General features: G+C 26.9%; 4 protein-coding genes and 1 long non-coding RNA gene across 8 annotated transcripts; 3 read left to right on the top strand and 2 right to left on the bottom strand.

The window, feature by feature from the left end:
* The first annotated feature begins 326 nt into the window (after positions 1-326).
* Positions 327-8,390, top strand: LOC127281775 (zinc finger protein 813-like). Of its 4 annotated transcripts, XR_007843093.1 has the most exons (5): positions 327-469; positions 1,520-1,867; positions 1,951-2,794; positions 4,704-5,034; positions 6,873-8,390. XR_007843093.1 is itself a non-coding variant. In XM_051305663.1 (4 exons), the coding sequence occupies exons 2-4, from the start codon at positions 1,541-1,543 to the stop codon at positions 4,811-4,813; spliced, it is 1,281 nt and encodes a 426-aa protein (XP_051161620.1). In that variant the 5' UTR covers positions 327-469; positions 1,520-1,540; the 3' UTR covers positions 4,814-8,390. The 4 variants fall into 4 exon arrangements, 3 of the variants coding, with proteins under 3 accessions (XP_051161620.1, XP_051161622.1, XP_051161621.1); XM_051305663.1 differs by having other exon boundaries at positions 4,704-8,390; XM_051305665.1 differs by having other exon boundaries at positions 4,707-8,390.
* A 1,253-nt stretch (positions 8,391-9,643) lies between these two features.
* On the bottom strand, positions 9,644-11,816 carry LOC127281839 (zinc finger and SCAN domain-containing protein 26-like). Its single transcript, XM_051305792.1, has 3 exons — positions 11,487-11,816; positions 10,793-11,130; positions 9,644-10,707 (listed from the first exon to the last, which is right to left on the bottom strand). The coding sequence occupies exons 2-3, from the start codon at positions 11,100-11,102 to the stop codon at positions 10,253-10,255; spliced, it is 765 nt and encodes a 254-aa protein (XP_051161749.1). The 5' UTR covers positions 11,103-11,130; positions 11,487-11,816; the 3' UTR covers positions 9,644-10,252.
* Positions 11,817-13,096: 1,280 nt separating this feature from the next.
* On the top strand, positions 13,097-14,529 carry LOC127282040 (uncharacterized). Its single transcript, XM_051306110.1, has 6 exons — positions 13,097-13,259; positions 13,371-13,495; positions 13,587-13,772; positions 13,854-14,002; positions 14,087-14,153; positions 14,221-14,529. The coding sequence occupies exons 1-6, from the start codon at positions 13,163-13,165 to the stop codon at positions 14,392-14,394; spliced, it is 798 nt and encodes a 265-aa protein (XP_051162067.1). The 5' UTR covers positions 13,097-13,162; the 3' UTR covers positions 14,395-14,529.
* A 49-nt stretch (positions 14,530-14,578) lies between these two features.
* On the bottom strand, positions 14,579-16,763 carry LOC127282041 (uncharacterized). The gene is made up of 2 exons (XM_051306111.1): positions 15,529-16,763; positions 14,579-14,709 (listed from the first exon to the last, which is right to left on the bottom strand). The coding sequence occupies exons 1-2, from the start codon at positions 15,795-15,797 to the stop codon at positions 14,619-14,621; spliced, it is 360 nt and encodes a 119-aa protein (XP_051162068.1). The 5' UTR covers positions 15,798-16,763; the 3' UTR covers positions 14,579-14,618.
* Positions 16,764-17,245: 482 nt separating this feature from the next.
* On the top strand, positions 17,246-18,982 carry LOC127281843 (uncharacterized). The gene is made up of 3 exons (XR_007843101.1): positions 17,246-17,389; positions 18,196-18,465; positions 18,662-18,982. It is a non-coding gene; the product is annotated as an uncharacterized LOC127281843 (long non-coding RNA).
* The last annotated feature ends 55 nt before the right edge of the window (positions 18,983-19,037 follow it).

Consider the following 19,037-nt stretch of genomic DNA (forward strand, 5'->3'; position numbering starts at 1 on the left):
TTAGAATTAAGGAGAGATAAAATAAAAATTCAAACAAGATTTCATATTTTAGAAAAATTAATAATAGTTTTCAATGAAAAATAATAAAAAAATCAATTTTTCAAATCAAAGGGAAAAAACAATTTTTTGGAGGAAAATTCGACATGAGAGTGAATCGATTAATTGATGTATTTTATGCAAAAACAAAATAACGGCAACACGGCAAATGTTATACATGGATGAGGGTTGGGAGGGTTTTTTTTTTTCATAAAAAAGGGAGAAATGGCGCGGATCGTTGGAAGCTATGTGCGGCCGCGGGAGAAAAAATAGTTAAGAGGCCGGCACAATAGAGGGCGGACGGGTGGGGTGGGGGCTTAGCTGAGTGTCAACGGCCCGCGGGGGATCATCCTCAACCTTTTATACTGGAAAAATATAAACGTGTTTCTCATCTGGCCGAATAGGAACGGACCACCCTGGATTTATTTAAATGGTAAGCAAATGGTCTTATCTTGGTTTAAAATCGCAAACATGAGAGAACGCTTTATAAATTCAAGCTGACATAGTGAACAGCCATTTTATGCTGAATTTCGTGCAAATTCGGTCCGGTATCGACTACTCGCGGGTGTTGCGGGAGGGGAAGAGACGCTCGCGCTCTCCCCCATACCCTCTCTTCCTCTCATCGTAAACCTCATCCCATCTCTCTCACACCCCAATTCCATCTCCAACTGGTTTTATGGTGTTCTCTCACTCTCTCTCTCTCTCTTGTTCTCGTCGCGCCGCGTATAGCTCTTTCCACCCGACAATCATCCCCCCGTGTCACGTCTTCACCCGAGTATCTCACACAGCCTTTTCCTCTCTTCTATAATACACTATCGTTTTGCCTCACCCTCGTTTTCAATTTTTTTTTTTTTCCCTCGTGCAAAAATATATTCCTCTCAACTTCACGTGCGCAAAACCCAAGGACATTCATGAGGATTACTATCTCGTCAACCTGTTCTTCGTAGACGGCGGCTAGACGTGATGTCCAGGTGACCGCAAAGTGTATATGTGTGGGAGAGGGAGAAACAGAATCGAAAAGAGAGAAAGTGGTGGCAGTGCTGGGTGCCATCCATTGTGTGATAGGCGGCGTGGTGCTTTTGCTGTTAACTGGAAAGCTGTTGGAAAAATTCTTCACTTACGGTCCGGTATAACCCCACTCCATTATTTAAACGGGAAAGAGGGAAATAGCTTTCGAGCTAGTGAAACATGAGGGAGTGTGAGACTTCACTGTAAGTAAATAATCCGTCCTACCTCATGGAAATCGAGAGTGCGGCGCGTGTCCACAACTCACGTCGTCGAGATGATTTTTCTCTTTTTTCGAGTGCTTTATATCGGTGATAGAGTGTGATAAAAATAACGAGGTAAAAACGAAATATTTTCAAACGATAACAAACTTTTTTTTTTATTATATTTTCTTCTATTATTTTTTAAAAATTTCCAATTCAATTAAATATTAATGAAATGATAAAATTTTTTATGAATAATTATCATTTCTCTTTAGGTATCATATTGACGGCTCGCAATGAATTTCCCGCCGTTCGGAGGTCATTTTCCTGGTACTATACCAAGTATCCATCAATTTACGACCGACGGCTCTGGTGGTGCAAGTGCTCGATATGCGAATCACTTTCCTAATCAGCCTCCAATTGGAGTGCCAGTTATGGGAAAATATCGTCCAGAATCAAATAGTGTTCAAACAGCACAATCCCAGGTGATGATGAACAATAAAACTTCCTATCCAAATAGCAATGTTCATCACTACACAAATGTTCCCTACTCACAGGCTCAGCCTGTTCAACAAAGACCAACAAATTCTCCCGTCATGCAAGAGAAACGAACCTATCATCAGGTATATATTATTATGAATTTTTTTCTAAATTATTTTTAAAAACACTTTTAAAAACATTTTTAAAATAACGCTCTTTTTGACAGGCGACAGAAACCATAAATCAACAAGATGTCTGCAACCTTTTACAGGAGAAGGACAAGAGCAAGGATAAAAAATCGGAAGATCAACGAAATGGTGAGGCAGCGACAAATGGTGGACAACAGGACTACACGATGCATCAGCATCATCAACAGCATGCTCATACTCAAACACCGGCAACAATGCCAGCAACGTGGCAATCATTGGCAACACCTGGTTCAACTGTTGCCGATTATCTGAGTCATTTACCTGCCAGTACTCTACCATTGAGTTTACATCATTTTCTCAAATATTCCGCCGAGAGTATTAAAAAAGAATCGGAAATGGCGCAAACAACATCGGTTGCCGTTGCAACAACAACGACGCCAAATATTATGATGTCGCCAAATAGTAAAAAGAAAAAGAAGAAGAAGGCACCAAAAGAAAAGAAACCACGACCAAAACCTGGTGAAATTCGTCTCACAACTGCTTTGGATGGTTCAACATTGTATTGTTGTCCCGAATGTCATATGGCATATCCAGAACGTGATCTTTTGGAACAACATCTCCTTGGACATACACTTGAACGAAGATTTGTTTGTGATATTTGCGGCGCTGGATTAAAACGAAAGGACCATTTAACACGCCACAAACAAAGTCATAATCCCGAAAGACCTTATGTTTGCACCGTGTGCCTCAAGGCTTTTAAAAGAAAGGAACAATTAACATTACACTTTGTCATTCATTCCGGCGAAAAGAGACATGTCTGTACAGAGTGCGGGAAAGGATTCTATCGTAAGGACCATTTACGAAAACACACCAGGAGTCACATTGCAAGACGAGTTAAAGCCGAGCTAAGTCAAAATGCTGGTAATGTATTTTAATTTGAACTAGTAAAATTAAATGCGCGCAAGCGCGCCTAATTGAGTATTTAATTGTTTGTTATAAAGAAATTAAAGATTAATATTATCAATAATAATTTAATTTATTAGAATATTATTACTTATTAAATGATAATAATGAAAATCATATGTTTACAGGCCTCGGATTATACGACTTTTTCCGACTTTTATCGACTTATTTTAATAAAATGCGACATTTTTTTTTTACATTTGAAAAAAAATGTAAATAAAATAAATTTTTTTAGTATAAAATGTAGATCTTCTTCAGATCTTCTTCAATTCAATTATTTAACAAATTTTGAACTAAAATGATTCTTCACTAAATTAATTATTTTTAATAATTTAATGAAATACATCACAAATTCAATTATATCAAAATGATTTTTCAATTAAAATTTTTATGAAATTTAACAATTGTTTATAATTGAAAAAAAAATATCGCAATAAAATTGAATTATTTTTTTAAAATTTCAATTCAAAATAAACTAAAATTCAATTATTACCCGAAATTTTAATTCAAAATCAATTAAAAAACCAATAATTATCCAAAATTTTCAATTTAAAATTTAATTATTTACCAAGTTTTTTAATTTAAAATGAAATAAAATTCAATTATTTTCTAAAATTTCTATTCAAAATTAATTATCCAAATTTTTAATCAAAAATGAACTTAAATTAAATTATTATCCAAAATTTCAATTAAAATTCAATTATTTCCCAAAATTTTCAATTCAAAATGAACTGAAATTCAATTATTTTCCAAATTTAAAGTCAAATAAAATTTCTTTATTCTCAAAAATTTGAATTCAAAATTAATTGAATTTTCAATAATTTAAATTTAAAAGCATCTAAAATTTAATTATTTCTAAAATTTTCTATCGACAATTTTTTTTGTTGAAATTTAATAATTTCAATTATAACTCTAAGGAAATTCAATTATTTTTAACTATTTTAATAATATTCTTTGAAAATTCAACTATCTGAAACCATTTTTCAATTAAAAATGATTTTCAAATTATTGTATTTTGTCCGCATTTTCTAATAAATTTTTAGTGAAATCATCTAAAATTTTAATTACAAAACACTTTAACTTAAAACTTAATTTTAAATCTTTGAAAATTCAATTAAATTTAAAAAATGTTTTCCAAACATTGTTTGATAAATTATTTTTATTTCTGTAAAATTTAATAATTGTTTGAAAATTAACAATATCTTTTGAAATTTAATAATTTCTAAAAATTTCAACTTTAACCCTTCGAAAAAGATTATTATTAAAAAAAAAATTTTTTTTTTTAAAATCTGTTAAATATTTTTGTTAAAATAAAAAACAAATCCACTTTTTTGGAATATAAATCGACTAAACTGACTTTTTGTGTCTTTAGGTTGATTCGAGGCCTGTGTTTTTATAATTAATATTTAATAGGTATTCGTTGGCCCCTGGTACCTTAAAAATTAATTTTTAAAAATAAATTTTTTTCAAATTATTATCTTGTACGAAATTTCCTGGCACATCTTTTTTCTCATCATAAATTTTTTTGTATTTGTATACAATTTTTGAATCAATTTACAACTTTAAAAAAAATTTCGTTGATAAACGTTGTGTACTTCAGCTTCGTGAATTGAATTTTCGAATTTGGAATTTTTGAAGAAACTTATTCCGAAATTTGGAAACACAATTATACAACTTTGGCAAAAATGAGAAAAAGAATTGTCAAAATTTGACACGTCAAAAGATTACTATTCAAAAAAACACGTGAAATCAGAAAAGGCCAACTTCAAGTTAGGACAGAAGGACAGATCAAGCATTTTATTTTTATATAGTAATTTAATTTTTCAAAAAAATATTTACAAAAATAAATTTTCATTTCTCCTTTCAGCAGGTAGTCAACAAAATCAACAACAAAACAATGTCACGAGTATGCAAACAACGGCAGTGACAACATCTTCCGTTCTCCCCGGTGGACATCCAGGACCTCTCCTGTCCTGAGCCCCGCCACCAGGGAACTTTCAAGTTCCCCATCCAAACAACATTATTCATCAACATACACCTCATCATACGTTACATCATCATCATTTAACGACAGTCAATGTTGCCCATCAATCGAGCGTGACTCCTCTTGCCACACCGAGTCACTATCAGGCGCATGAACTTAGCTTTCTTGGGCACGTCAAAGATTTCTGAGAGCACGGGAATACCTCATCGAAGAGGTAACGAGATTTTTCAATGAAAAAAAAAAAAAAAAAAAATTAACGTGACTGATAAACTTTCCACAGTTAATTAATATTTGTTTTTTTTTCAAAAAGAAAGAGGAAAAATTAAAACTTTTTCATAAAGAAAAAACAAAAAATAACAAGAAACGTATACGTGGAAGAAATCAAATTTTTCCTTATATAGACTTGAAACAGTCGATTTGCTTTTACTTGCGTGCGAGAGGCAAATAAAAAAAAAAAAAACCTATTTTTATGGTAGAGCTCGATAACAAATATGAGTATGTAGTCCATTAATATGAACAAAAAAAAATTACAAAGAAAAACTACGATCAATAAGGTTAATCAAAATCCTAAGAAGAAAAAAAAAATCTAAGGCTTCTTTGTAGATTTTTGTCAATCTATCTGATAAAGTTAAGTTTTATTAATTATTTTTTAAATAGGTGCTCTCAAATCGCACTTTTGACAGGGCCTTAGCACAGTACCGTAAGATAAAGAAGTGGTAATACTCTATACATTCAAATAAACAAAAAAAGCGAAGAAAAGAAAAAAGACAAGTAAATGTTTTTTTTAAAAACATTTTCTACTCGTTTTTATATACAAAGTTGAACAGCAGTATTTTATATTTTACGACTAGTTCCAAATTTTCCTTCTGCTCAAAAGCAGATATTATATTTAATGTATATGTTTGACATTTCCCAGTGAACTCCAAGAGTTTCTTTCTTTTTTAATTTTTTTTATTTTTTATTTAATGTTCCTGAACATTGTTTTTTTTATCTCTTTTTATACATTTACTTTTAATTAGATATCTAATTTTCGTTGAGCACTGATTACGCTTTTAAGGATGTAGAATTTTTTAAAGGAATATTTTTAATGATGAGTATCTTTTAAAGATCTCTCCTATGCTGGATACAGTCGAAATACGAAATTTATATAAGTGTAACTCATTTTTGTATTAAGTTTTAGGTGTCGTTTAAAACGCTAAAGCCACATTGCAGTGCCTATTTGTATGATGACACTTATTCGACTGACGGTGTAAATGATTTTCTAGCATTTAAACGAGAATTTGAGTTATTGAAAGTTTTCAAGGAATATTAATTCCACAAATGAGATATTAATTATTATTAATATTAATTTTCAAGTAAGTTTTTTTTTTGAATAAATTTGTTTGTGATTTTTTATTTTTAAGTTCAGTCAGAGATAGATACTCAAATGTTTTTTTTAGCTAATCATAATTATTTTTTTATAATTTTGTTTTTACATTTTAATACATAATAAACTTCAGTTGCTGTGCCATTAAATACTCGCGAAAATCATCAATTGCAAATCCCTTGCCATAATTATATATTAACACTTAAAAAAGAACTGCGAAAGTTATTATTTTTGAGTTTGCATTATTATTGTATAAAAAAAAAAGTTAACTGTGCTTGGGAGACTGACGCGAGAAAACAGTATCTTCCTCAAATATATTTTTATATTTTTGTACGTTTATTGTAGATTAGAACAAAAAACTTGATCATACTTTTGTTATTTACTTAATTCATAGAATTTATTCATTTTTTTTTTATTTTTATTTAAAAGTTTAAAAGTTTTTCAAATAGTAGAATTTTAATTTAAGTCTTAAAAACTATAAAGATTTTAATGTTTATAAATTTTATTTTTTCATAGTTTGTATTCAAAATTTTTCCAATTATAGATTTTAATAGATTTTTTTAAAATGATTTTTATTTAATTAAAAGAATAAAAATTATTAATTAAATTTACTTTTTGTCGATAAAGTAAATGTATTATGTAGTTAAGTTTATTTTTTTTCCATTTTTTTATTATTTCTTTTTAAGCATCAAGCTCCTAACGCAAAGACGATTTTTAGCAAGCAAAAAAAGGACAACAGACCTCAAGTTTAAGAATATTAAATGCTGCATATAATATACATAAAATTATAAGAAAATGAGCTGTATTAAAATATCCACCATGTATTTGTAATCGTAAAAAAAGAGTACCTAGTTGTACGTTTAGTTAATAAGTTTGTATACAAAGTAAAATGTAAGGACTTAAGCTAAGAAAACGAGAGAGTGAGAGAAAAATCTCGAATGTTAATCATACTCATGTTCGGGAAATGTAAGGGGACAGTATTTTGTGAATAAGGTGAATTGTGCAAAAAAAAATTGACAAATAGCTTTACGATTTATAAATAAAGGTCAAGCTTTCTCCTGAACAAAAAAAATTGGTTCAATTAAAAATAGATATGTAATAAAAAATTATAAAATTCGTCTAATTTAAAACAAATTAATGTTTCGCTCTTTTTTTTATAATAATTGATTATTATCTATTTTTTATCGAATCATTTAATGATTCTTAGTCTTAAAATATTGGAATTTCTTTGAAACAATTACTAATTGTTTTATCGAATTATAAGAATAAACAATGTTCCTGTGATAAGTAAATGTTGATTAATTTTTCGTAAAAAAAAAGTTGCTTTTAAATTAAAGTAACGAAACAATAAAGAGAAAAATAATCATGGAACACAGTTTATTTATTATTCGATTAATCATTTTTGTACGTCGCAATTTTTTAAAAAGAAATTTCGAGAAAAAACTATAAATTCTAATTAAAAAAAAAAAAATTTCTCTTTTGAAGAAATTAGAATGACTCAATTTGAATAAACACTAGTTATATCTCGAAATTTCGCAGACAAAAGTCTGAAATGTAATAATAATGGAGGGAGTTTTTCCGCTTGAAGACAGGAGATTGATAAAAAAGATAAATAAGATAAAATATTTTTAGTAATACAGAAAAGGATTTAGTGTTACAGAAAAAAAGCAACTACATTATGAATAAATAAAAAATAAATTATAGGTAATGCTTTAAGAAGACATTGCAGAATTCTAAATGATAATAAAAAAAAAAACATTCTGCGCGTGATGAAAAACAATTTCCGCGCTTTTTTCCCTCAATAAATAAAAACATTATTAAAGACTCCAATTTTTCACAAGGACTGAAAAAATAATCTAATTCTTGTTTTCTAAATTAAAAAAAAAATAATAATGTAATTTGACTACTCGATCAAAAATTTATATAAAAATCGAAGATAAAAATATTTAATTTGCAAAATTTATACTCTTTTTTAGAAATTTTTTATTATAAATAAGAATAACACCAATAGTATTTTTTTAAATGTAGGGCCTTTAAAACTCTCGTAAGATGAAAAGAAAAATGTTTTCAACCGAATAATTAACGACTGACCTATTTATAATTTTTAAAATAAAAAAAAAAACTTATAGCTAACTGTAAAGAATCTGCGACTTCCAATTTTTCCAATATTAACATTCTTCCACTATAGTGAAAAATCAAATAAATCGAAACCTAAAGCAAGAAACTAAAATGAAAAAGAGATATTTTTCTACACATCTTCCAGTGAATTCAAATCTTTTTTTTTAAAAAACAAAGAAAACGAGAGGATTAAAAGCTTTTGTTTTTAGTAAGAGAGAGTTTGTCAGATGTTTTTACTTTTAAAACCTACTAAATTTAGCTCGTTGTGGTATACATTTGTATATGTAAATTGTAGAAGAAAAGGAGACAAAACTTAATAATGAAAAAAAAAAAAAAGATCAGTGTAAGGGTGATTAGAAATAACGACGTATGAGAGAAAAATGGAGAGGATACATAGAGTACAAAACAGTTAACTCTTCTTTCATAGACTATAGTATTTAAACGAAATAAAAAAAAAAAAAAACCATAGGACATAGAAGAAAACTTGTATAGAATTTATTAGAGTGACTTTTAACTTCGCTATAGTTTTCTATCCCGATTATAATGATTAAGAGTTATTAATTTTGTCTTAAACAAAATATTCACAAAGGTTTTTACCTATTTAAAATTTAAACGTTCTATAGAAGTTGAAAATTAAAAAATTAACGAATTAGTCGATTTTTTTTTAAAAGTAATTTTTGGACGTTAAGATTTTTTTAATTTTTAAATTAACAAAAAAATTTATAGGTAGAAAATTAGAGCGACATTTACATGGGAAACATTTGTAAAGGTTTAATTTCATTTTTTCAATAACCAAAAAGAAAAAAAAAATGCCGAAGCCGATTACGTCGTCGTTTGTAAATCAAAAAAAAAAAAAGTCAAAGAGAAATGGTTTAATGAAAGAAAATGAAAAAGAAGCGAATAAAGACAAAACACGTTGTGTACAGCTATACTGATCTCATCGTTTTATTTTTGTATAGAGTGCAAAATTTTTTGAAACGAAATAAACATGGGAAAATGCAAAAAAAGATAAAAGAGCGAGGTTAAAAAAAAAAAAATGAAGAAAATAATTATAAGAAAAATAATAATAATTGAAAAAGAGTGCGAGAATGTGTAATTTTACTGCTGCTTTATGTAATATCCTAATAATATATCTATATATATAATAAAAATCATAAGAAAACTCAAAATTATTTAATATATCACGATTTAAATTATAAATAATTTAAAAAATTCCAATTCGTGTTAATTTTTTTATTAATATTAAATTGTAGTTTTTTTTATTTTTATTGACACAAATTGGAATTATTAAATTATTTTTTATATTTACAGATTTCAGGTGAGAAAATTGGGTATAATATTCAAGTTAATATTTTATTTATTACTAAATTTATAGAAAACGTCGATTTACATCGACTCGCAACACAACAATCACTTAAATTTAATAAGTCTATAAAGTTGTAATAAATATGGCTAAATTACTTTCATTTTCGGATAATTTTTATCTACTGGCAAATATATGAAATCAGATAAAATTTCTCATTTTCGAGTATAGAAGCAAAAACTGTCCAACTTTAAAAAAAAAATGAAATTATTTTAAACGTTTGAAAATTTATATCTGATTACATTTCATTCAAGCATTTTTAGTAATCGTTTGATTATTTAAACGTTTATTGCTTTTCTTATTATTTTTAATAGTTTTTTTTTTTTGCTGATAACTTGATTCAAGCTTCAATTACTTACTTATTATCTAACAAATGTAGAAACAAAAATAAAGTACTTTTGTTAAATATTAAATAAACTCGTATCTACTCTATTCATTAAAAATTTTTTTTAACAATTTTCGAACTTTTCTATTCTTTTTTAGGGAATATTTTTGAAAATTAAATTTAAAACATACAAAATTGTTTTTTTTTCAGAGTAGTGAAAAAGTGTAATAATTGAGAATTATTTTGCTGTTAATGTTTTTTTATGTTCGTAAAATAGAAAAAGGAGAAGGTCCAGCCTGTCTCATCATGAGAGCAAAGTTGTTGAGGCTATTTTGTCCACTTGGTGGAGTCGGAGTGTTACTCACATTTTTATTTTTATTGCTGTTGTGACTCTGAAGATGTTTTTTCAAATGATCCTTGCGAAAGAAAGCTTTTCCACATTCGGTGCAAATTTGATTTTTACTGCCAGAGTGAATAATAACATGACGTGCCAAATGTTCATTTCGCTTGAAGGATTTGCAGCACATATTACATTGATATGGTCGATCTTTATTGTGACCTTGTTTATGACGATCAAGATGCTCCTTGCGTTTTAAACTAGCTCCGCAAATATCACAAATGTGAGATCGTTGTCGATGATCTTCCAAATGTTCATGAAGTGTTTCACGATCCTCAAATCTATAGGAACACTCTGGGCAGTGATAAATTAACATACCTGAAAAAAAATTTTTAATTATTTATAAATTTTCAGAAAATAATATAAGATATTAATTTATAAAAGAGTTTTTTTTTTAAATTACCATGTGATTTAGAATCGTATTCAATTTTAGGTCGAATTTCCTGGCAATTGTGAATCAAACTGTTATTGGCAGCACATCGAGCAGCTAAATATTCAGAAGTTAATTTAAAATCTATTTGCAATGGATCTGTCATTGTTGATGCATCGACTTTTTGAACAGTTTGTGTTCCAGATGACTGCCGTGAAATCGTGGGACATATTTCCTTATTTCCACAATCATTTTCATTTCTATTCTCATCTGTTTGAAGATTTGGTTGCGATTGATGTTCAGGATACACGTATCCTGTCATATTATGTTGCTCGTAAGCCATTTTGATCAAATAAGAAAATTTTTTACATCTGAAAGAAAATTTAAATAAATTAAAATCAAATTTACAAAACTCATAATTAAAGTCAAGTAAATTTATAATTTTCCAAAAATAAAATCTTAATTTAGTAAATAAATTTTTAAAAAATGTAAATATAAACATTATTATTAGTATTAATTACTGAAAATATTTTTTTATTATTTCTTTATAAACGAAAATCATTAGGGGCTTTCTCCCGTTTCATAAATTCGATTTTATTGAGCAGGTCAGGAACAAAAAGAATTTACTTTTGGAAAATTACATTAATATAGTGAATAGCAATCATCTATATAATTTACATGACTCTAATTTAAAACTAATATACAAGAATTCAAAATTTTTACATACCATATAATTTCTTATTCTTGAAGATGAGCAAATTTTACAGCTTTACTATTTGTTTGTATCACAATATCACCGGCCATCTTTGAATCAGCTGCACCGAAACATTTTTAACACCGGTGAACTTTTTCATTGAAAGTTCATCATTAAAATCAGAAAAACGTTATTTTACAAATAAAACACGAATATTTCTTCACGTTAACGATTTAATTAAAATCCTTAAATCGAAATAATTACGATGAATATTTGTTTTTTGGGATAATATTTCAATTAGACAAAAGTGGCGAAAGATCAGCCGAGATCAACGAGTTGCGACGATTTGATATGGTGGAATGCGAATTGTGGGGTTAAGAGAATCGAATTTCATTTTCGGTTGAAATTCAATTAAATAAATAATGTTTAATAATTAAAAGAATATAATTAATTTGTTCATAATAGTATAAAATGTAAAATTAATAAATATCAGACAAAGAGAAAAAGTGGTTTTTGGGGAAATGTTGAATAAATTTTGAAAATAATATATTGGCGCCAATTTGTAAAATCGTCAGCCATTTATCATATGAGTAGAGTTATCAATTGAGTAAAAAATAATTTTAAATTTTCTGCCAAATGTGGCATTGATATTTAATTTAAAAAAAAAGTTTCTTTAAGTTTTGTGATCATTTTCAATATATATTAATATTAAAAATGATCAATTTTAATATATTTCAAATTAAAGCCTGTTGAAAGAGAAATAATAGTTTTAATCAGCATAGTGACAAAATAAAATTCTAATAATTATAATAATCTAATATAATAAAAATATAATATAATAATGTACAATATTAATCATATATACATTTATGATTAAAGCTAATCATATATATGCATATGATGAATATTTTACACTACATTCATAATTTTACACACACACACACACATATGCAAACTCTCTCGCTATTTTACACCTCTCCTACCTATTCCTATATTTAAAAAAAATAAATTATACTATCCGCGACACACACATTCATTGATTACTTTTCATTTTTTCCAATTACTGCAGGAAAAACTCACATTTTATATCAGGATTCATGTGTTGAGATTGAACACTTCTCTGACACCACTCTGACACCTCTGAAAAGAAAAGCTGGAAAGAAGGCTAATAAATTAAGCTAAAAATTACCAATTGAAATTTTTTTATCATTGAAATATTTAATTATAAATAAAAATTTTTAATAAAATTTAATTTTCCAACATTGAATTGTTTTCAAAGTTTTTAAAAATTTAATTATTAATTTAATTTTATATAAAATAAAAGAAAATATGAATTCAATATTATTATAAATATTAAAATACTTTAATCTATTTAAAATTAAAATACTCTTGAAATATTTGATTAATAATTTAAATAAAAACATTTAATACTGAAAATAAATAAACATAAACAACATAAATACATAATAAATAAATGCAATAGAAATTCAATAGACGTTTGCAATAATAGATTTTCTCAATCATAACGTTATTTTTACACGGGAGAAAAATAAGTAAAAATTAGCTATAAAATCCATCTAAAATTATATATCGTGCAACGTATTTGGATAGAGAAACCAACTTAATTGTGAAAAGGTCAGTCACGTGACGCGCAAGCGCATTGTCACAATATACCTAGCATTACATATCTAACGTCATGTTCAAGTTGAATGATAATAATTTATAAAAATATGGATGAAGAGTGTATAAACTTTATAGAACGTGCTGTACCAGCGCATTCAGAACTTCTAATAAATTTATTTAAAGGTAAGAGAGAATTTTTCTATGAGAATTAAGATTAATTACTTTTATGAAAGTTTGATACTAAACAACAATAACAATTTGTAAATACAGGATTTTTTTTTTTTGCATTTGCAGAACATTTTATATATTTCGATATCCTACTTTCTCTTACACATGAAGAATTGGAAAAGTTAATACCACAAATAGGCCTACGTAAAAAGATTTTAATTGGTTTGGAGAATTTTTGTAAGAATTCAAAGGTAACTTGGCATAAAATTATATTTATTTTGCTATTTTAATATAAATTTAAAATAATGTTTTAAAAAATTGTAAATTATTATTCTACTGCAGGAAATTGAACATCATGAACTACCAGGTACGCAGACTCTTCAACTAAGAGATGGAGCATTAGAAGTAATGCAAGAAAGTGTTATGAATTCTTTAAAACGAAAAAGGCCTAGTACTACTGGAGATTCAATACAAAATTCGAAAGTAATAAAAACAGAGTGCCAATTAAATTACTGTAACACTCAAAATGTAAATGTCTATCTAATACTAATATGATCACGGTTAATAATTTACTGAGAAATTAAATAAATAAAAAACATTTCTTTTTAGACTGTTCGAAGATATTTAGAAGGAAATATTAATGGCCTAAAAATCCTAGCACTTTATGAAAAAGGATCCTTTAATGGCTGCATACGATCTGAATTAGCAGAATGTGTTATTACTTCGGAGTTGAATGCCGATTTGGATGTAAACAAAGTGTGAGTAAATTATTATTTTTAATTTAATATACTAAATTTTAGCCCTAATTCTTATTTTGATAAATATTTTTTATTTTAATGTAGAATAACGCCACGAAGATTCATGGAACTGCGAAATGAAATAGTTAATATATTCCCAACAGAAGCGGCGGTAAGTTTTTGTTTTTTAAATAATTTTTGAAGATTAAAGTGTAAATGAGTTTTTTTTTTATTTTCAGGCAACTTACTATGCACCACGACAACCGAAATCAGTTTCAGAATGCGCTAAGCAACCAAGAGGCAAACTATATGACAAATATACAACTTTAATAAAAGGTTTGCGAGGAGCAGGACTAAGGCACAAAACATCGGAATCTCACATTTCTGATGATCCTTTGGACATTACATATTAGTTTTATTTTTTTTATTAAAATAATATAGAAATTATTTTAAATAACCATAGAAAAAAAATGTACATACGCGAAATCGCAAACGTCTATAATATAAGTAATAAAAGTTTCATATAAAATAAAAATTCCTAATTAAAATTCATTGGTGTAAATATTAATTGCCACATATTAACATCAGTAATGTGTAATATTAATTTACATCAATGTTGTCACTATGCTGATTTAAATTAAAAATCACTCACCAATCGCGGATTCCTTTGTTTGGGGTCATAATAGGGTTCAATGATCCATATCATCCTGTCCTTCCTGTCCTTCAGTCTGAAAATATATTAAAATTATTAGAATTTTTTAAAAGTAAAATTTTTTAATTATACATTAATTATTATTAATTAGAAATTATTTTATATTATTAAACAATTATAATTTATTAAATCAATTAAATTATATTATATGAATAAAATAAAATAATTATTTAACTACTCATTAAAAAAATAATTAAATAAATTATAATTATAAATAATTTAATAAATTATTAATTACAATATAATAAATATTATTAAATTAATTCATTAAAATAATTAATATACAGTATAAACTTTAATAAACATTTTTTCTAAATTAATTAATTATTTAACTATTCATTAAAAAAATAATTAATTAAAATATAATAAATATTATTAAATTAATTCGTTAAAATAATTATTATAGTGTAACCTTTAATAAACATTTTTTCTAAATTAATTAGTTATTTAACTACTCATTAAACAAATAATTAAATAAATTATATTATATATGGTATTAATAAATATAATAATAAAATAAATTATAATTATAAATAATGTAAAAAATTATTTTATTAAAATATAATAAATAATATTAAATTTAATTCATTAAAAGAATTAATATAATGTAAACTTTAATAAATGTTTTTTCTAAATTAATAATAATTAATGAAAATTTAATACTATTAAGATAAAAATTTAATATTAAAAATTTATATTTATTGTATAATATAATATACAAAATTGGGAATTGCGATATTTTTTAAAAGATCTTGTCGTAAAATAACCTATAAAAAATGTTATAAAATATAACAATCATAATTAATTTTGTTTTTTAATGTTCTGTTTAACTTACAAAATATCTGCATGGTCCGGCGCCTGTTCTCCATCCTGGAGCTGCTTACTGCAATCTGCTTTGTAGTTTTCTACACCATCTTTCTTCTGTTTTCTTCTGTTTAAATGGTCCTTGTATTTTACTTCTTCCTTTGCTTCTTCTCTTTTATTGGCATATGGAAGAATCAGATCACTCTTGTAATTCACAAATAGCCAATACTTTTCCTCTTCTTCATCATCTTCTTTATCTTCTTTAAATTGTGACTCCAGGCCACAATATACACTACCCATCACTGAAGTAATCACAGTTGGCTCCACCTATGACGATTTTTATACACGAGCTAATTTCACACTTCACTATTTTTTTAAAATTTTAATTTTACACGCCACTCATCACTGGAGTTATCACAGTTGAGTCCACCTATGGCGATTTTTTACACTAGCTAAATTCACTTCACTATTTATTTTAAATTTTTATTTTACACACCACCCATCACTGTGTCTTTTACAGCTGGGTCCACCTATGACGATTTTTATACACTAGCTATATTCACTTTTCACCATTATTATTAACGAACGCGATTTTATTATTTAATTTATCCGATTGCCGATAGAAGGTGCGCTTTCATCCATCCTAGTGTCGATAAAGTAGGCGTCTTCAACCAATTGCCGGCAGAGGGTGTCCGCGCACACAAAAAGCGCGCGGAAATGACTGCAAAAAGCAATATGGCCGACCAAATGGAAAAATCTTCTATTTTTGCCATTAAACAGATAATTGGGGAAATCGGTTGTCATTTAATTCACCGAAATTTATCACTCCCAATATATCTTCGTGAATCTGAAATAAATTCTTCCTTTGTCATGATGTCCTCGCCAGAATATCCTCTCAAATCAATATGGCCGACCAAACGAAAAAATTTTCTATTCTTGAAAAAACCGAGAAAAGCGCGAATTAGGGATATGGGATATTTAATTAACTGAGAATTATTATTCCTGATATATGATTGAAAATTGGAAACAATAAGTCGATGCTGATCCTTCGTAGCCAGAGTGTCCTGTAGCCAAAAAATTTTGCAGCACTCGCGAAACACTTGTTGACGCCGATAACCGATTTACTTATTAAATACGACAATATATTAATTGCGATGAATATATTCGTTAATAAAGATTACACGAGAATAAGGAGGCAAAAGGGGTTGATTTTATACGATTTTATTATATAGAAAATCTTGAAAAACGATCACGAGACCCGAAACACTGTTATCACCGACGATACCGGTTACAAACTAAAATCTGTTGAAGAAGCCCTCCCCCATTTCCTTGAATCTCCTTCCGTTATCAATTTGCGGGGGAAAATATTTTCTCATTTTTCTTAAAAGTTATAAGTTTTTAGACATTTATCCCCTGATGCACTGAATCTCTAGGGTGTCTAGATTCACATAACACAAAATATTTTATTAAAATAGTTAATTATTTAGTAATTAATTGAATAAAATAAAAATGACCAATTTTCAAATATATGAATTCCGAGAAATATCTTGGAATGGAAGCCTCCTATTGGTCGAGTAGATGGCGCTGGTGTTCTCCTTCCCCACAGTGTCACTTCCGTCTTTAGGGAATGGTGGCCTCCCATTGGTCGAGCAGAGGGCGCTAGTGTTCTCAGTTACTTCCGTCTTTTTACCCCCTCTGCTAATAAATATTTTCGAAAATCAGCAACAATGTTGCATTTCCGCCCTGTTGCGACATTTTTATTGTTGAAGTCAACGACAAGTTTCTTTGTTTTGTGTTTTATTTGTTGTATTTCACGTATTGTTTTACGTATGTTATATTTAATTATTCACATAACACCTACAGCAAATTCGACAAGAAGTATTTATATAAAGGTATGTTTATAAAGATATTGATAAAGTATTTTGTTCATGACGCCGTATTCCTAACCTAAAATTCTTTCACTTACGTTTTACTTTGTTTATTTTTCGTAACAGTAATTAACATAAATTGCATTTTCTATTTACATATGAGTTTTTTCCTACTGTTTTTCATCATGAGTTGATTAAAAAGACGAAAATTTCAATAATTTATTTACAAAAATGTACAAATTACTGTTACTTATGTCTACGGCGTCATTGACTGTTCAATATGTCTCATTTGCTAAAAGGTAAAAATTTTGTAGTTTTTATTAATTGTCTAACAATTATTAATTGAAAAATTAAAAAATAATTGCTTTTAATGGTATAAAAATGTAAAATTCTAAAGTTGTTTTTTATAATTATAAAAATAAAAAATAGTTTCTACATAAATTAAATTCAAAAACAATTTACTAAATTAAATTAATATAGGTATTACTAAAAAAAAATTTTCAGAGTCTACTAAGAAAATTCTAATATAAATAAATATTTTATTAATTATTCATACAGCTGATTAAATAAATAATTAATTAAAAATACATTAAAAAATCTTCAATAATAATTTTTAATTATAGTGGAAATATTTTTAAAATTTTGTTTATATTATAAATATGAAATTAAAAAAAAAATTAATTTTCCAGATAAATATTCGACAAAATTGAATAAATTAATTTAAAAATATAATAAAAATTATTCAATAATAATCTTTAATTATAGTGAAATTTTTTTTTAAATTTGTTTATTTTATAAATATAAAATTTTAAAAAAAATTAATTTTCCAGATAAATATTCGACAAAATCTGAAAGATACCCTTAGGAAATTGAAACTGAAAAAATATCGAAAGCAGGTTGTTGAGAGAAAGGCGAGGGATTCCCAAGTGCTTCAAATGCTCTGCGCACAGTCGAAAAATCTCGAAAAGGAGTTGTCCTCCGGAACATTGTGCCAACATGAGGAAAATCGATGAATCATCAAATAAATGAAAACCATATCAAGGAAAAAGAAATCAAATAATTTTATAGAAGTCATTTTTAATAGCAACAATATATTAATTGTAAGTAAATAATATATATATATATATATACAATTAGAATTTTTTATACACAAGAATAAAAAAGACTTGATCACTTTCGACATTATTCTAAATCATTATTTTAAAAAATGCCTTAACTAAAGTGTTTAATTAATAATACAAGTCGTTTTTTAAATCTTATTCTAATTACTAAGAATGACATAATTTTTTCTTTTAGATATTTTTGATCAAAATTGGTGATACTGGATTTTGAAGTACAACATTTGTAAATCAAAAACAAATTAATGTAACAAAATACATATACATCAGAAGAATATATACACAGTCTATTGAACGCACAATATCGAAGAAGGAAATACCAAAAGGTCAATTTATACGATATGAAAGATCGAAAGGTGATCTATTGAATGTTAAAGTCTGACAATTATTTAACTACAAAAATAGTCAAAAGAAGTCCTTAAAATTTTCTTGGTAAGTCAAACTATTATATAATAATAGTTATATATTGGTATAAAAATCATTAACTTTTTTTTTTCTTTTTCAGGTAAACAATTTTATGGTAACTCTTCTAATATATGGAATGAGAAAAGAAA

The sequence above is a fragment of the Leptopilina boulardi genome, unplaced genomic scaffold, assembly GCF_019393585.1.
Source record: "Leptopilina boulardi isolate dan_hultmark-lab unplaced genomic scaffold, ZJU_Lbou_2.1 LbouV2_278, whole genome shotgun sequence".
Classification (NCBI taxonomy): Eukaryota; Metazoa; Arthropoda; class Insecta; order Hymenoptera; family Figitidae; genus Leptopilina; species Leptopilina boulardi.

Excerpts from the sequence above, each read along its gene's own strand:
- LOC127282041 (XM_051306111.1), bottom strand. The coding sequence starts at position 15,797 with ATGGGTAGTGTATATTGTGGCCTGGAGTCACAATTTAAAGAAGATAAA. Across the intron at positions 14,710-15,528 it reads CCGGACCATGCAGATATTTT|ACTGAAGGACAGGAAGGACA; the intron begins GTAAGTTAAACA and ends ATATATTTTCAG.
- LOC127281839 (XM_051305792.1), bottom strand. The coding sequence starts at position 11,102 with ATGGCTTACGAGCAACATAATATGACAGGATACGTGTATCCTGAACAT. Across the intron at positions 10,708-10,792 it reads ATACGATTCTAAATCACATG|GTATGTTAATTTATCACTGC; the intron begins GTAATTTAAAAA and ends ATTTTTTTTCAG.
- LOC127281775 (XM_051305663.1), top strand. The coding sequence starts at position 1,541 with ATGAATTTCCCGCCGTTCGGAGGTCATTTTCCTGGTACTATACCAAGT. Across the intron at positions 1,868-1,950 it reads AGAAACGAACCTATCATCAG|GCGACAGAAACCATAAATCA; the intron begins GTATATATTATT and ends TCTTTTTGACAG. Across the intron at positions 2,795-4,703 it reads CGAGCTAAGTCAAAATGCTG|CAGGTAGTCAACAAAATCAA; the intron begins GTAATGTATTTT and ends TTCTCCTTTCAG.
- LOC127282040 (XM_051306110.1), top strand. The coding sequence starts at position 13,163 with ATGATAATAATTTATAAAAATATGGATGAAGAGTGTATAAACTTTATA. Across the intron at positions 14,003-14,086 it reads GATTTGGATGTAAACAAAGT|AATAACGCCACGAAGATTCA; the intron begins GTGAGTAAATTA and ends ATTTTAATGTAG. Across the intron at positions 14,154-14,220 it reads TATTCCCAACAGAAGCGGCG|GCAACTTACTATGCACCACG; the intron begins GTAAGTTTTTGT and ends TTTTATTTTCAG.